At 36.4% G+C, this 17,021-nt stretch overlaps 1 protein-coding gene across 3 annotated transcripts; it reads right to left on the minus strand.

The window, feature by feature from the left end:
- Positions 1-2,979: 2,979 nt before the first annotated feature.
- LOC139984046 (uncharacterized) lies at positions 2,980-13,398 on the minus strand. 3 transcript variants are annotated; one of them, XM_071998802.1, is made up of 8 exons: positions 13,041-13,398; positions 9,295-9,364; positions 8,548-8,600; positions 7,781-7,897; positions 7,002-7,194; positions 5,646-5,717; positions 4,526-4,739; positions 2,980-3,747 (listed from the first exon to the last, which is right to left on the minus strand). In XM_071998802.1, exons 1-5 carry the CDS (start codon positions 13,255-13,257, stop codon positions 7,124-7,126), a joined length of 528 nt encoding a protein of 175 aa, XP_071854903.1. In that variant the 5' UTR covers positions 13,258-13,398; the 3' UTR covers positions 2,980-3,747; positions 4,526-4,739; positions 5,646-5,717; positions 7,002-7,123. The 3 variants fall into 3 exon arrangements, with proteins under 3 accessions (XP_071854903.1, XP_071854196.1, XP_071810595.1); XM_071998095.1 differs by having other exon boundaries at positions 7,781-7,909; positions 13,041-13,395; XM_071954494.1 differs by having other exon boundaries at positions 7,781-7,909; positions 9,295-9,372; positions 13,041-13,393.
- Between the last annotated feature and the right edge of the window lie 3,623 nt (positions 13,399-17,021).

Raw genomic sequence — 17,021 nt, forward strand, 5'->3', positions numbered from 1 at the left:
GGATCAAGTTTACCACACTGGCTCTACACCGGTCAGGCAGTTAAGTTGAATTTATAGCAAATTATGTGGCAAGGAACCACATTCCCTTCAGGATTTCTGTGAACTTGTTAGTGCGAACACTTGCAAATTTAGGGGGCGCTCATCCACTTACCAGAGCCCGCTCCACAACTAACCCTACGGTACTTGAATAAATTATATCATGAATCAGGTTGTGAAGTACAAATGATAATGGCGTGATGCAGCCCAGACGGAAGCTTTGATGAATTATGATCCTACATCAGAATATATCTGAGTAACTTTTTCAATTTGTATTCAATTGTATTGTGAAACAATTACTTAACAAACACCGTACCCATTGAAATCATCGTTCACCATAGTTACCATTGCATCACTTACTTGGCCGACGATCGGGAAATAAGCAGACAGCCAGCAAGTTCAGTTAACCAAAGAATGGGTGATGAGCTAACAACATTCTGTAAACAAGATTTTCAAACTATGATCTCTGTCGACCTCAGGTAATGACCGAACAACACGGAAGTGGTGTACTCAAATGCGTAGCCCAACATATGAGGCTTTTTTTTTAAAGCTTTACTTTTGGAGTATTTGTGTTTATAGAGTTTTCAAACCAAAGTTGACCACATATGACATTTGAAATCCATCCCCACTACTCCAAAGGTGGATCCACATACTAATTATGGAGTTAATCCAAGCTATACTTTGAAGTCATTACGTTCAAAGGGTTTTTAAACTTTGACCTATGTTGACTGAAATGACCTTTTGCATCCACAGAAAGTAATAAGACTCTTGCCCTCAATAATGTGGATCAAAATATCAATTATGAAGTTTTTCCAAGCTTTACTTTTGAGTTATTGTGCTTACTCGGTTTACAGGCTTGACCAATGTTGATGTTAAATTACCTTTAGGCTTTAACCATCACAAATGTCAATGGGGTCTGTGTTCTTACCAAGGTGGGTGGGTCTACATACCAACCTAAAAGTCATCGATGCTTCACTTTCTAAGTTATTATATTTACAAAGTTTTCAAAATTAGAAATTTGTCGACATCAAATGGCCTTTGACCTACACAGAAAAAAAAAGGTTTTGCTCGTGTACTCAAGATGAAGTCTTCGAGTTATCTTTATTTGTTAACATGCTTTGACCTATGTTGACCTCAAATGACCTTTCATCTCCACCAGTTTAACTGTGATCCTTTTACAAAATACGGGGAATCCATATACTATAGGTAGAAAAGGTCATCCAAGCTTTGCATTTTTAGTCAAAAGAAAAACGTCATATACAAACATTAACTATTGGTGAGAGCATGGTCGTATATTCAATATTTAGCCATGAATGGTAACAACATAATTGCCTTTATAAAATAAGTTAGTACGTGATCTCTGTAGTGTGAAATGTGTACGCTACACCATATATGCATTGCGATGCTCAAGCAAGTTGAATACCTGTCAGTAATTTTGTCATACAGTTTTACATCTTCATGCAAGTTCGCCCCATGGTATTCGATGACCGTGTTAAAAGTATCTTTGCTGTAATCGTAAATATAACAGCGCTGTATTTATCACCCATTTCCCGCCAATCTCAATGTCACTGTGTCGCGGTTCTTTAGTTTAAAGGGATTGGTTAAATCCATGTGATTCTTGAGCAATGATATAAAAAAAATTACTTTCAATCTGTTGATTAACTTACTTGAATTACTATCTATGTTGTTATCTGTATGTTTCGTGAATGAGTAACTCTTCAAATCAATTAAGACGAAATGGCTCCACCAAGTAGACCCATGGTTAAGATTTTCCTTTTTCCTTCCTAGCATTATACATAACAGACTTGATCAAATCTGAAAACGAAATCACAGAGCCATATGAACTGGTGCTTGAAGTCTTTATTGTTTGAACTTTCTTTTAATGCGTTACTTTGGTTGATGTCTTCGGTATATATAGTGGTAGCCGTGAACATTGTTTCGAAGTTTCTTAGAATACATAATACTATCACTTATAGCAAATAGTGCATACGTCTATCGGGACAATTTGAGAAAACAAAAAACAAGGGGAAATAAGAAGTTTGATTTTCTTTTCACACAATGCCTTCATTCTTTGACTTTTAAACCATCATTCAAACTGAACGACACTTCATTTTTATTCTTTTGTTGAGACAAACACCGAACCATCTTTATTATTGACATGATATAGTTAACTGTAACGTACAATTTACCCAAAATGGTAAGAAAAATAGTATTTTACTTGGTAGATATCACGGATCTAATGGTTCTTCACAAACATCGGTGAAGACTTGATCAAGTCCAAATATGACATCATGGACACCCGGATGTGCTTTCAATCGTTTTTACGTGTCTGTTTCCTTCAGTACAACTGTTTTATTTTCTGTAATAGAGATGGATTTTTACAAATGTTGAATCTAAAACATTGTAATGCATGATGCTGCTGGTGTTATTGTTAACACTGTTCACACTGTACAATGAAAATATGAACAGTGAAAACAAAGACAGTGTAAATGTTTCAGATCGTATCGTGGCACTCTGAAATAACAGATTAAAACAATGATAGTTCTCTGACACGACATTTAATCAATTGAGGATGTCTCCCAAACGGACAAAGGTGTTGTCTTAGCTGTTTAGGGGGATCGAGTTGTTTCTAACTGTTCATAATTAACAAGCATCTCTTTCAAACCGGACCAGTAACGTGTAATGGACATCACGAAATTCACAGTAAGTCGGCGGTATCGTTTGGTACTTTATTTTAGCTTGTTTTTTAACTAGACTATCCCTTTAATATGCACAAATACACGAAACGCTTGGCAACAAGATGTAAATAGAAAGCCAGCTACCACAAATATCAAAAGGTAACTTGATATGTTAAACAACTTCGAGGCTGTGAGAGAGTTCACATTTTCGGGCAAAATTATGATCGGTCGGGTCATGAACAATGAACAAAAAGAGAAATACGACTTTCTTCATTGAGCGTCTTCGCGTTTATTATTTTATTTTAATGGTGCTATCGACAGTAAAAGTACCACTTACGTGTTTAATGCCGTAAGTGTTGTCGCAAAGATTTAGACCTAGTTTAGCCATTTTTCACTATAGTATCATATAGGCTATTAAAATACTGATAAAGTAAGACGAAATTAGCATAAAGGAGTAAATGTAGTCTCCAGGCACCGTTTGTATTGTTAAGTGGATAAAATCCCTCGATGGCCAGTTGAATCCTTCTCCTATAGATACATATGCCATTACCCTATGAATAATACATAATTTTCGATCCCTTCGGCTTATTTCACGTCTTAAAGGTAAAGATGGTTAAAAAGTATCGGTCCCAAGGTTGATGCTGTTTTCATTCCCTCTCAACTTCCCACAGCCACCCCCTATCTTCTCCTCTTGATTACGTTACTTGAACATTAATGCGTTTGACCATTAATGAGAAACCTCGACACAACAATCGCACGTAGAAGGTTCCACAGAGGTTGCTAAGGCTAATTGGTACGAACAACTCTATACTACAGAACTGGAGCCTTCAGTGGGGATTCTGGGGAATCAGGATATTTAGTAAAACACTGGGATTTCCTTTTAAAAGGGCAACTGTTGATTTGCAATTTGGCAAGAATGCAATAAGAGAAACATTAGAAATAAAATGAGTTTGGGTTACATATTTTTCTTTTTCGGTTGATCTCTAATCTTCGAGACATTTCTTCGACAATGTCATTTCAGTGATGACATGTCCTGTCAAGAAAAGAAAACAAAGAAGTATATCAAGGATGATTTTAAGTCCCAACTAGGAAATATGGATTCTCTCATCTTATTATATATCTACTAATATTTGCGAGAAGTCAAAATTTCCGAAGTTGTGTATCTTGCAATAGCACTGTCCAATATATTTAATTTCTCTATATGTCACGAATCTATGTGTCATTTTATATCTATACTTCTTAATCGACTTAAATCCATTGTTTAAACTTGGATGAAACTTGCCAAACAATATCGGGAACCGGGAGATACATACATCTTGTCATATATTCATAAATTCTTTTATTTCAAATATAATTTCAAGTATCATGATCCCATACATTTCATGTATGTTTTCAAGTATATTTTGTTTATTCCAGGATATTTCACATACCGTGACCATGCACTAATACAAATGTTGGTATATATATTTCGCTGCTTTCACTGCTTTCGTGTTGTTCACGGAGATTTTACATACCGTGAACATAACGTTTATTTCTAGTATATCCCTTGTAGCTTATATTTCTACATGTGTGATGTTTATTAGTTATAATATATTGATAGTCTGGTAACTTTGTTTTTAAAGCAACCTCAAGCGTCGCTGTCTACAATTGTATTGACAACGGATTGTCTCTTCCTCTGCTTCACGCTGTGTAAGACATATTTTATGAATTTTGACTAGGAGAAGAAGTCTTCTACCTTCTTAACTCTTTTTTCTTTTCATTATTCAGGGCGTGGTGGGGGTGGAGGGGGCGGGGTCCTTTCCTATACTTACCATGATTAATTTTCACATCGTCACATACTTTTTGATAAACTCCGTTGTCCCTGATCCTTTGAAATGCTTCATTCCACCAGAGGGTCAGTTTGTTATCTGGCCGAGTCATTATCGGCGATGAGGACTTACTGCATTTGTCTTCTAAGCCGCCTGCTGTAAGAACTTGAAGATCGGTTTTGAGTGGCTCGATATAAAACATGAACCCACAATCGACCTGAAACGTAATATGGATAACAAAAAAACAAGAAAAGCAAATGAGCAAACTAGTTGTTGGCTAGAACGGGGTTCGAACTAGCGATCCTCAGTGGATTACAAGCTCAGCGCTAGAACAGGGCCTGCAATCCACACAGAGGTCACTCGTTCGAATCCTATTCTACTTACAAATTGATTTGCTTTTTCCTTTTGCCTAAACCTTGCCAGGCGTTTTCCGCTATTCAATTACTTAGTTTATATATAAAATAATAATAACAAAAAATAAAGAGTTTTAACAAGTAAGACTGAAAAAATGAAGGAAAGAAAAAACAACACAAGAAGACATTAGGTAAAAGACGATTAAACAAAGCGACTTATCAGCATCTTTTCATCTGGATCAATAATAACTGGTTTATTTTCTATTCTTTTAAATTCTTTTCTGATGTACGCAGAACACAAAAGGCATCAAATGCATTGGTGTTATCTCATAAAGTACTTAATTAAATATTGTTGAAGGACATAAAGTTCATTACTTTGTCGCAATCCTCCTAGTAACATGCAATTAAGTATATAAACAATGGGGACAACTATAAGGAATAGTTAAAGAATCACTTTAAAATTAATTTTGAAATGTTGTAAACCATTCAAAAATACTGCATATTAGACTAGATTGTATTGTTATATAATTAACATGCTTTTTTCTTACAAATGCCCCTTTAAACAGCAAGGGCCGGGAAAATATGAGATAAATGATATTGTATTTTCATTTTCATAAAGGAAATCTGAAGTGTAGAGAAAATGGCCTCTTTGTCATAAATTGTCCACGGGGCGCAACCAGACTCTCGACTCCTCTGCTCCAGTATAAGAAAAAGACTATTATTAAAATTATTAAAATAAATAATTGTCATTTAGGGTTAGCACAGCGTACCTCTCCGCTAGCAATAGCTCGTGTGAGAGCTTCCAAAGTTTGGTAATGGCGAGCATTTGATCTGCTGAATCCCTGAGAAGAAAGAAAAACGATAAAGAATGTAAGAAAAGGGATCCACGCTTTCATGTGCCGGGAAAATTGATACCAATCATCACAAGCAAAAGTATGACATTTTAACTAAATTAATAGTAGAAACATGACAACGGACATAAAGAAATTCCGAAAAAGATTATATCCGCCAAAAATGTTATCCACGATTGGTTGGGCAGACCTATCCAGTATGGAGTAAAATACTTTTGAAGCTTTTAGCGGAGGGGTGAGGGGGGGGGGGGAGTTGTTATAGTAGGTCTCGTTCACCTTTTGGTCAGGGCCGTCCACCTCAAGACAACACCACTACCATGAGTGTAGTTGTCTAACTTTCATTTAGTACATAATGTGACCTCTATGGGAATTTCTATCAATGGTTCGTAATAAAATGTGTATAAATAAAGTGACGTCATTCCCATTCATATATTACCACATATTCCTTAATATATATTAGATATATATATATATATATATATAAATATGTTAGATGCAAAATATCATCAAAATTCGACCATAACAGACGTTTTTGATGGATTTTTGTCTTTACCATACCAAATCACTATCTGTCATTTCTGTCGGAAAAACACAGTGCTTTGGCGAATGTAATTTTATCGAGAACATGTAACAACCTATGAACACGTGACTATAAAGAACGTTTGTAACTCAAAATAGTCTGTGCTCCGATCGGGTGAGATTTATTGTTCTGGTGTTTAAAGCCCCAAGCAAACTGTACGATTGATCCCGAACACACTCATCTCGACCGCCATTACTTGAAAATTCTTAATCATGTTAAATTTTTCTTCTTTTGTCAAAATTCTTAAAATCTGTAATGACCATATTCCTGAAGCAGAGAACTTGATAACCCGATGTCAATACGTTTCTCGACAACGACGTTTGTGGTTGCTTATGATACAAAGTAATCATGACTACATGTAATATTCGTAAAATATGCGAAACATAGGCTACTAGATCATATACTAGAAATTACTTAATGGTACCTAATGGTACCGGTATGTACTGAAAATATTCGTGACATACACGAAATATGCCTCAAAACTATAAAACAATGAACTACGCGAAATATGTATAGGCGTATACATAGAATGTTAGTGAACTGGGTTTGTGTATGGTCACGGTATGCGAAATATACATGAATCACACAAACTGTATTGTTTTTCAAGGGAATTTCAATTTTTTTATTTATTTTTGCACAAATATTCTTGTCATACTGAAAAATAATTTATCTCACGACGATTATGTTCGGTTTACCGTGATATCGTCATACATCGACAGACAAGTGTCATCGGTTAGCCATCCATCTAAGAACCCGACAGTGAGGTTAGTCAGATCCCACCAGTTGATTCCTGATTTTGATTTTGCGGTATAAATAGCTAATTTAAATCGGTCAGGTACTGATCACTAAACTTGAAGGTATTTTGTCGATTTGCGGTATTGGCCCAAGCTGAAAAAATGGGGAAAAGAGAGAGACAAAGAGGATGTTTACTCGATTTACATAATTCTTCATAATGTTACACATAGTTGAGATAATGTGAGTCGAGGTTTCAAATGTCAGAGATTTCTGTCTATGAGTAGCGTATATATTCAGGTACATTATAGTTATTGATACATGATGACGTCATTTGCAGATCTGTCCAAAGACACATTTTATTACAAGTCATTGCTATGACCCCTTTTGGGAATAATTCTCCGCACCCCTCCCCCCCCCTTCCTTCCCCCACGAGAGATCAACACTCATTTGAGTGTTAGCTCTGGAGTATTAGCTCAGTGGTTAACGCCGGTGCCTTCCAATCATAAGGTCCTCCAAGATTAATGTACGTCGTCCAGTTACAGAGTTGTTGACAATTTATAGTCATGGACGTTAAATATGAATCTAAGAGACTGACTTTGGTAAGCTTGCGGCTTTGATAAGCCAATGAGGCTTCTTCGCGAGTTCCTGCTTGCAGGAGGATCTAAAATACATACATATCCTACATACATTTGACTATATTTCAAACAAACACTGTTGAGAACACCCCTTGAATACCGACCTGTGCATCCGTCGTACCAGCGACCCAGTAGACCCTGGCCGCCATGAGCTGCCATTCCCGTCCCTGAGTCCCAACAGTTCTCGTAAAAGTCCCAAATAATTTCACAATATTTGTCTGCTTCTTGGCAAACTTTTGAGAGAAAATAATGAGGATTCACATTAATATGCAACTGATAAAATGTTATCCCAACTTATTTTATATATAAAAGTATGTTAATATCAAGAATTTGAAATATTTAACCTTCAATCTTATTATTTCAATTGCATGTACAATGTACACATAGAAGAGCAGCTTTCATGCACCGGTCTTTTACCAGATTCACTACAGCGGTTGATGTTGAGTGAACAAGCTTCCGAGGAGTGTTTCACCTTTCTTTGTCAATGTGACCCCAAATGACATTTGTCCTCAAACGATAACAAAAGCAACCGAGAATCGTCTTACCATCTCCATGATTCCGTTTGTATTTGATAAGGAATAATACCTACTTGTTGGTCCCCCAAATGGTAAACCTTACGTAGCCTATGTGAAACAGTTCGTATCACCTTAACTTGCTTTCCTTGTGTATGGAGGTGGAGGGTGGGGTAGTGGTAGGGGAAGGTGAAGGGGGTGGCGCACTATATGGTTGCGACGATCTTCGTTCAAAGCTTACAGGTCGGTTCTTATATAGCATTTTAAATGGCTATAAATACATTAATAGTATACAAGATATATGGTGATACCTATATATATTTGTTCATGTGTAAAATATATCAATATTCTCGTCTTACCTGCGTTTACTAAATCGATCGAGAAACCTCGAAGTTGTCCGCTTCTTTCATCTCTAAAAGAGTGAAACAGAAAATACCTTTGTTATTCGTCTATCAAGATGAGTCTACATCAGTTCACAACTATATTAAAACTAGGTGTTTACTGTAGCAACATGATTTGGTGGGGGGGGGGGGTGTTTAGGCAACAAGGTGTAATGAAACAGACATGATGCGCAGGTCCTTTTGGGTGGGCATAGGAGAACAATATTTTCTTTATGTGAGTAGTATGAAGAGCAAACGTTGGCAATATTTTCAGCTTTTTTTCTCCCTGTTGGTAGATAGGACAGGGCTAGGATGGGCGAATCTACTGATTTCTAATTTCATTCAAAACGAGGGTTATCAAAATGTCAAATTTAAATATTTTTATTCATTTCAATCTAACCGAACACCGGCTCGATACTCGATGTGAATGATTGAGAGGTGGGGTTGGGGGGGGGGGGGGGGCGGTGAGCAGTATTTTCTACCGATACCTGTCTACAGGGTTCCCTTTTCTGAGAAATTCTGGATTCGCCAATAGCTATAAATGTAATTTTTGAGAACGATTTGTTTTTAGAGCTAAATTGATTGTTTAATAAAATCTTCGCTAAGGACTATTCTTTTCAGGGAACTGAATCTAGTAGTTTGTCTAACTAGGATCTATAACACCTTATTTAAAGGTATACACGAATTAATTGACAGATTGTCGGAAATTTCCTTTAATGAACTCACATGTACTCCAAAGCGTGTCCGGAATGGCCTGCTGCAAAAGTCCATACATAATCATTTGTGGCAGCTGTATCTGTAGATCTGTATGTAGGAGAAAACACATGGTCACCATTTGTGACGTCACTCGCAACAAAATGCATGTAATTACTGATAAACTATTCATCGCTACTAGCCTACTAGTGTATATATATATATATATATATATATATATATATAATATATAAGAAAGAAAACATATGCATCATTTGTTTTTTTCAAAAAGTACTTTCCTGGAGGTCTTTACTCTCCAAATTGTTCTCAGACATTTTTAAGGAACACAATGTCCCAACAAGGACAATTTTTTCGAAGGTTGTTATAAGCACAGTTTAAGAATTTTGGCCAAAGGTGACCATATTTGACTATCTAGCATATTTGGGGCCAATACAGCATACCTTTAAGGAATAAGGTTGTCGTTAATGGTTGTACCTTTTACCCAAGTTATTCATAAATGAGTGTTTCCATCTAGAATGACCTCCATACTGTAAATTAACATAGATGATATTAAATGTATTATATCATATGACTGAGTGTGACTAAGGTTTGACAGGAAAGCGAACAATAACATATTTGTTCTCTCAAAGTGTTGTTCTAATTACAAAGGGCGCAAATTTCATTTGTGTCTGTCCGTCTACGTAATAGAATGTATTTGTTGAATGTATTTGTTGAATGTATAGGAAAGGGGTATTATATTTAAATATAGTACAAATTCATAAATATTCAAATATAAGAATTATCAAGACTTTTAAATAACATTTAGTGCCATATCAGACAACGGTTAAGAAAATGTTAATTGATTTTCACTTTTTAACTGATAATTCTCCATTCAAGGGATATTCCGGTGGCGGATAATGTCCCTAGGTAAAGTATATATATAATGTCCCTAGGTAAAGTATAGTTGATTGAATGTAACTTATTTTTGACTGGCTAAACCCTTGATTCATCCCTGGATTAGATCACTGTAGATATATAGTCTTTAATGTTATATCGGCAAACTGGTCTTCAAAAGGTTTATTTCCTGTTATATAGTCTTCTTGTTGATTTAACCTTGAAAACAGACACATGTGGAATGTTTGCTTAGCTGACAAGGTTCACTGTATTTAAAATATGCACCATCTTTCTAAAGATATTATTTTCTTCTGTATATATGGTCTAAGTGAGTTCATAATTATTATTAAAAAAAGACGATTTTAAGCTGAAGGGCCGTGATGACATCATTAACCCTATACTTTTGCCAGATGCCTTCACAATATTGTTAATATTATGTTCCTCTGTATATAAGTGAGTTCATAATTGTAACGAAAAAAAAACAAAACAAATTTAAGCTGAAATGCCTCGAACATTCTTCCTATACTGTTGTCAGTTGCATTCACAAGATTCTTAATAATTTTTTACCTCTGTTAGTGAGTTCATAATTATAACGGGAAAAACGTTTTAAACTGAGATGCCGTGATGACATCATTAACCCTATACTGTTGCCAGATGCATTCACAAGATTCTTAATATTATTTTCCTCTATATATAAGTTAGTTCTTAATAATAACGAGAAAAAAAATTAAGCTGAAATGCCATGATGACATCATTCACCCTATATACTGTTGCCAGATGCATTCACAAAATACCACCAAAAAGGTGCAAATTTTTCTCCAAAGAAAATGCTATGAGGATGGAGGTTTGACCTCTAGATTGCAGACAAATGCAGTTTTATCAACCAATCAACGTCAGCCAACGGATATTCCATTTAACAATTCAAATCCTCAAGTTTCAACTGAAACTGTCAAAAGATTAGAAAGCGCTAAAATAAACAAATGGAAAACATGTGGAAATTACGTACAGCCTATATAACGGTGAGCCCCTCCCGTTTGATCAGTTGAAATTTGGGGTTGAAACATTCAAGGTACACATATCACCGAATGGTTATTGATTTATTGCTAGTTTGGAGTGTTGCAAGATGAATAATATACCATAAACACTAACCGTAACCCTAGATCAAGGTTTTGGGCATGCGTATTAAGTTGAAAATGAATTATGGAAGGCACGTCATAGCGAAACCATGTACAGGGATAAAACGCAGATCAAATTGAAAATACAATATAAAATCGAATGCTTATATATACTTTGGCATACCTTTATCACAGTGTAGTCTTAGGCCAAACACAGGTGTTGCACTCGTAACCTAATGACCCGAAATCGTGACATTGTATATGTATATTGTGACAGAGTTATTTATTACCCATATCTCTATCTCATCGGTAAAGAAATTATTTTTTTTGACCTTCCAATAGGACTCAGTTACATTCCACCAGCATCATGGTTAATCATACCATCTTTATTATACCGCAATACTTGGCAAGATTGGAAGGAATTATTCTCAGGTATAGAGATGTAGCCTCCTATAGATATACAGTTTACAGTGTCCATGGATGATAATACCCTATATGCAGTATTGTACGTGATCCATCAAAATACATCTAACTGTATTCCTTTTTTCTATATCAATAGATAAGTGGATCTTTAACAGTTTACTTTGACCTTCAATCATCTTCTTTACGAAGCCCTTCTGCCAGATTATTAGCTCTACATCGCGCCACTGTATACTAATCAGAAAGCCAGTTAGCTTTGTGATTCATTGCCATACAATGTGTTCAAAATTCCACATAACTATCTGACTGTAGAGCAGCTGAGTTCAATTTGTCCAAGAATTAAGAGAGAACCAGAAAAGATGTGTAGCAACCCTTGTGGGCATCAACCATGTCATTCACTCATAAGCCTTTTTCAGTATATACATAAAATTGTTTCAATATCCAGAAATAACAGTCTTCCTATGTGAAATATAGACATGTTTTACCAAATTTGAGCTGGCTTATCCCTTCAATTATTGTTGAGAGTAACATGACATTGTTTATACACTGTGAAATAGTTTTGAGAAAATAGCCAATTTTTTCCACCATTTGAGATAACCTGTTGACCCCTCAGAGGGTGAAAACTGATAGGAGGTTTAAGTACACGTTTTAAGCACGAGTATGACCACTGACGCAGATTTCATTACCTGGATGCCAGGTATGTTTCGTTGAAGACCTATAGAGCCCCTTAACAGACTGAACGGAAGTGAATTTGACCAAACTATGTTCATCCAAAGAGAATCATAGCATTGGAGAATTTGCAGATTAATTGCAGCTTCAATTTTATCAGACTTTGATGCCTGTTGACCTCATGTGACCTTTGATTTCTACCAGTTTCAATGATTATCCTTGCACTCACCAAGTTAGATCTACATACTAAGTATGAAGTTCGAAGTACTTCTTGTGTTATCGTGTTTACAAGATTTTCAGATGTTGACCACATTGACCTTTGACCTCCACCAATTACAGTAGGGTTCTTAAACTCAACAAGCTGAATCTACATATCATGTACGTGTTATTGGCTGGATTGCAGAGGGCCGCCATTGGCGCAGAACCATATCATGTTTCTACGTGGCGAAGTACCCGGAAGTGGCAACATTTGTTCTTAGTGATTTTGAAGCACAAAATACATTTTAGAAAGAATTAGCTAAATATATCTTGCGAACACATTCTCTTTCATTCTTTTTTTTTTAGCTATTTATTGATTCATGTGGATGGGTCACTACCCCCGACACTCCCTCACCTACCACTCCAGTTGATACGCGTTTGTTGTAATATGCAGATGCTGCTAATAAGTTGCCAGATTCTTACCAGTGTCACTGAAGGACTTCGGTGAGCGTCCAATCGCAACCGAGGAAAGAATAATCGCTAACATCGAAACGAACACGACAAATACAATGACTACCAAGATGTAAAACCGTGGAACACCGCATGTATCCATTGGTTTAGTTTCATTATTCGTGGATCCAGAGATCATCCCCAATGTATCCGAGTGTACTAACGAATCCATTCTTTCTTCGACAGGCATCTTGACTTTCTGACAAATCAAAACAGGCTAGACTATACCTGAATGTGTCAATCAGTGATCGGGCGTAGTATATGGTTCAAACTAACTTCGAACTCATGTCTTTAATGACACATAACCTCACGTTCCAAGGGACGCCAAAAGTATAGAAAATATTGACGGCAAATCACGTACAGGACTCGTCCTCTGTTCAGTGTTTGGTCATGAAGCAACCATATCATATGATATTGTCATATGTGGAATCTATTGAAGTGCGCACTATAAAAACAAGGGGGTCAGTTTGAAAGAGATCATTGAAAGAGGTTGGGAGCGATAGAAGATGGAACGTATTTCGTCACAGGCATGGGCAAAGGCAAACGAAAAAACCTAAAGGCGTGAAGAAATGAGCTTACTTGATTGGGAGGGGGGGGGGGCGGAATGTCTGGTGGAAAGATACCCAATAAACGTTGTGCTATTAACCATACATGACATTACCCCCGTGTTTTCGCCATTATATGGTATATATTGTTGGCATATCGAAATTCGCAGTCCCTAACATTGCTTCTTTTTCGTTCCCCGGCACATAATCCTTTGCCTGGAGGTCACCGCCCTACATTTTCAGTATTTCATATTTGATTCCCTTCCGTGACCTTTCAGGTCAAAGAATCTACATATACAATGGCGTGGTTTGAATTCTCTTGACGAAAGAGAACCTTTATACTAGTATCCATAATTAATGGAACTCACTCAAAACATGTGATAACAGTTCACCGAAAGCCCATCACTACCTGGGGACTTATCATCATTAACCATTGAACTTAAAACTCGGAAACATTCATTCAGGCTAAGCTCTCCTTATCCCTAATCCCTCCTAATCCCCTGGCATAGAGTGTTGTTGCCGGGCAGATCATCTAAAAATATGTCCGGAAAACAGTTACCTGAAAGTATATAGACTACTGTAAAAGTCCTTCATCTCTGAAAGAATACTTACGTTGTTAGTGATTTCATCGCCGTCCGTATTAGTAGTGTCTACAAATCCTCTTATATCTTTCTCTTTTGTGTTCACCCTGCTCATTAACCTGTCTGTATTCTGTGTGTGATTTTGTCCCTTATGTTACTGTAACTTGTCATTCAGCCTCTGAAGAAGAACCTACAAGGATCGAACGTCAGACCCACTTACATTTACACTTTCTCTTACACAGGCACTTAAGTGGATAAGCAGTTTGCTAACAGTTTTGTTTTATTTAAAAGTTAGGTAAAACTCATGACTTGAAAATATCCTCACAATCCTCATTAGGTGGCGTCTGAATCCCAACAATGCGAAAGTTATTTCGTCTTGACATGCGTTCCAGTTTGAAACCAGTGCAGTCTTCAGGGCGTCTACTCTTTTCTTGAAGTCATTTGTCTCATATTCCTTCGTTATTAGAGTGTTCTCTATTTCGTCAATTCGCTTACTTTGAAATATCAGGACGCGAATTTCAATCTAATTTGAATACTCTTGTTGTTATTTAGGCTTCTTTCAATCTTTCGATCTCTAGGTTTCAAACGTATTGTGATACTGACAGAAGTCTAGTCGTTTTGAATCGGATTGTCGGAGATTAGTTGAACATTCACGCCAAGGATGGGTGATTAAATATATAATGTCAGTTATAAATAATGGAAATATTGTATTTCTTTCACAATTTTAATATCATTTCAAATTGAAGTCGTAACGATCAACGTTTCATAAGTTTGGCTATCAAATCGAGTTGTCGGTATTTTTATTAAATTCCGTTCATGCCGTTAATTCATTGGCGAGATTGGACACCTCCCTTCCCCGTACGCACATCCTCCGACCACGGGCAGGTGACATCATGTTACTCAGATTCTCAAAACTGCGATGTTCAGCCGAACATTTAGAATGTTCATGGCACATAAGAGCAACTTAACAAGATTGGTCTTTGCCAAAGGTTTTAACCTACTCCTTCCTCTCCCCTCATCTCACGCCCCCACCCCACCCCACCCCACCCCACCCCACCCCACCCCACCACCAGAACCGAAAACAAAATTAAAGCAAAATGAAATAGAAATAATTGCAGATATTCAAGTAGGCAGAGGTTCATATTTATTCGTCTTTTTTTCAGTTATCCATGCGAATTCTATCCTTTCAATTCTATTCCTTTTATGTTATATTCTAAATGGACCCTTTAACCTTTAAATGTATAAAATACATGCCCTTTGTAGCACAGAGAATGCACCGTGGAAATTCGTACGCAATATTCAGCAAAAACTGTTTTGTTTAAGTTCATGCCAGGGTAACTGAATTTGGCTAAGTGATAAAAAATATATATATATATATAAAAAACGGATAATTCGTTGAAAAATCGACAGGCTACAGTTCAAAGAGGCTTACTATATTTCAGTACAGATGTTTCATTTTATACAACACAGCTGCATCTCGAAGTGCACGAGTTAAAGACAGTCATTTTTTTGGCATGAAAACTTGCCGCTATGCCTTGGTATGACACAGAAAATAGTTGTCGATTTTTTTTTTTGTAGAAAAGCTCTGTAATTGTAAATGTAATTGTAAAATTTTCTATCATGTTTTTTTTTAAGATTTGTTATTGATATTTTAACCTCATTGTAATAATTTCTATGATGTTTTTTTTAAGAGCTAGAAACAATTGAAGCGTAAAATTTCAAACTTGATTTCAATTTATCACTCTAATATTTTTGATATTTAAGATATCAATTAAACAAAAGTGTAAAAACAAGAAACTTAAGTAGACAACTGACTGCACCAAACACAGCTTGTTTCACTGGCGTGACGTCAGGACTTCTTCTGATATCACGTTAAGAATCCAGACATTTCGATGGTGTTCCCTGTGCACGTTTAAAATCTGTTGCAAGTAGAAAACATATGACGATTTGAAGAACTGATTTGGGTTTAACTAGCTTCGATTCTCTTGGGATGAAATCCGTTGTGACACTAAAATGGTGGCATGACAGGCCAAACGAATCAACACATATTCGAATGCCAAAGATAATATCGATAACGAGGACAGAAAATTTGGTGACGATCAACGCGATGAAGAAGATGATTACTATAACAATGATTGGCGATGACGACGGTGGAGATGGAGATGGAGACGAAGATGAAGATGACGTTGACGATGATGAAGAGGACGATGACGAAGGCGACGATGACGACGATAGCGATGGCGATGACGATGGCTTAATCGTTTCCTCGATGATAACATGTTCAATAGGTTATATCACGCTCAAATAAGATGAACATAGTCCTAAATAGAACGCAATTCGAATTAAGCCCAACGGAATATCCCAGCTACTTGCCGGACATATCATTCTCTAGTGCATATTTGTAATAGACCGAGGAAAGATCATTCATTGAGAAAAAGAAAACAAACTCCAGAATAGGTATATCAAACTTCATAGGCATATGAAGGAAAGTGCAACACGTTTTGATATGTGTTATAAGTACAAATACAAGTCAGCCTGAGTTTTAGGTTAGCTTGTAAATATTCGCAACTAGATAGCAACTATAACATTTAAAAGCAATATCTCTAACATTGACTCTTGCTTTACTTTACATACCATTAGCAGTCAGACTTATTGATTATTTCGACGCAGTCCCAGAAAGGTAGACAACAGTTATTTGGTCATATCAAGACTGATCTAATTATCGTGCAATTAAAGAAATGTTTCTCATGTAGCATAGCATTTCCCAAATCACCTTTACTTCGAAGCTGTAATACGGTAACTAAATTACTTTGGATATGTTGTTAATA

This window comes from Apostichopus japonicus, chromosome 1 (genome assembly GCF_037975245.1).
Source record: "Apostichopus japonicus isolate 1M-3 chromosome 1, ASM3797524v1, whole genome shotgun sequence".
NCBI classification, from domain to species: domain Eukaryota; kingdom Metazoa; phylum Echinodermata; class Holothuroidea; order Aspidochirotida; family Stichopodidae; genus Apostichopus; species Apostichopus japonicus.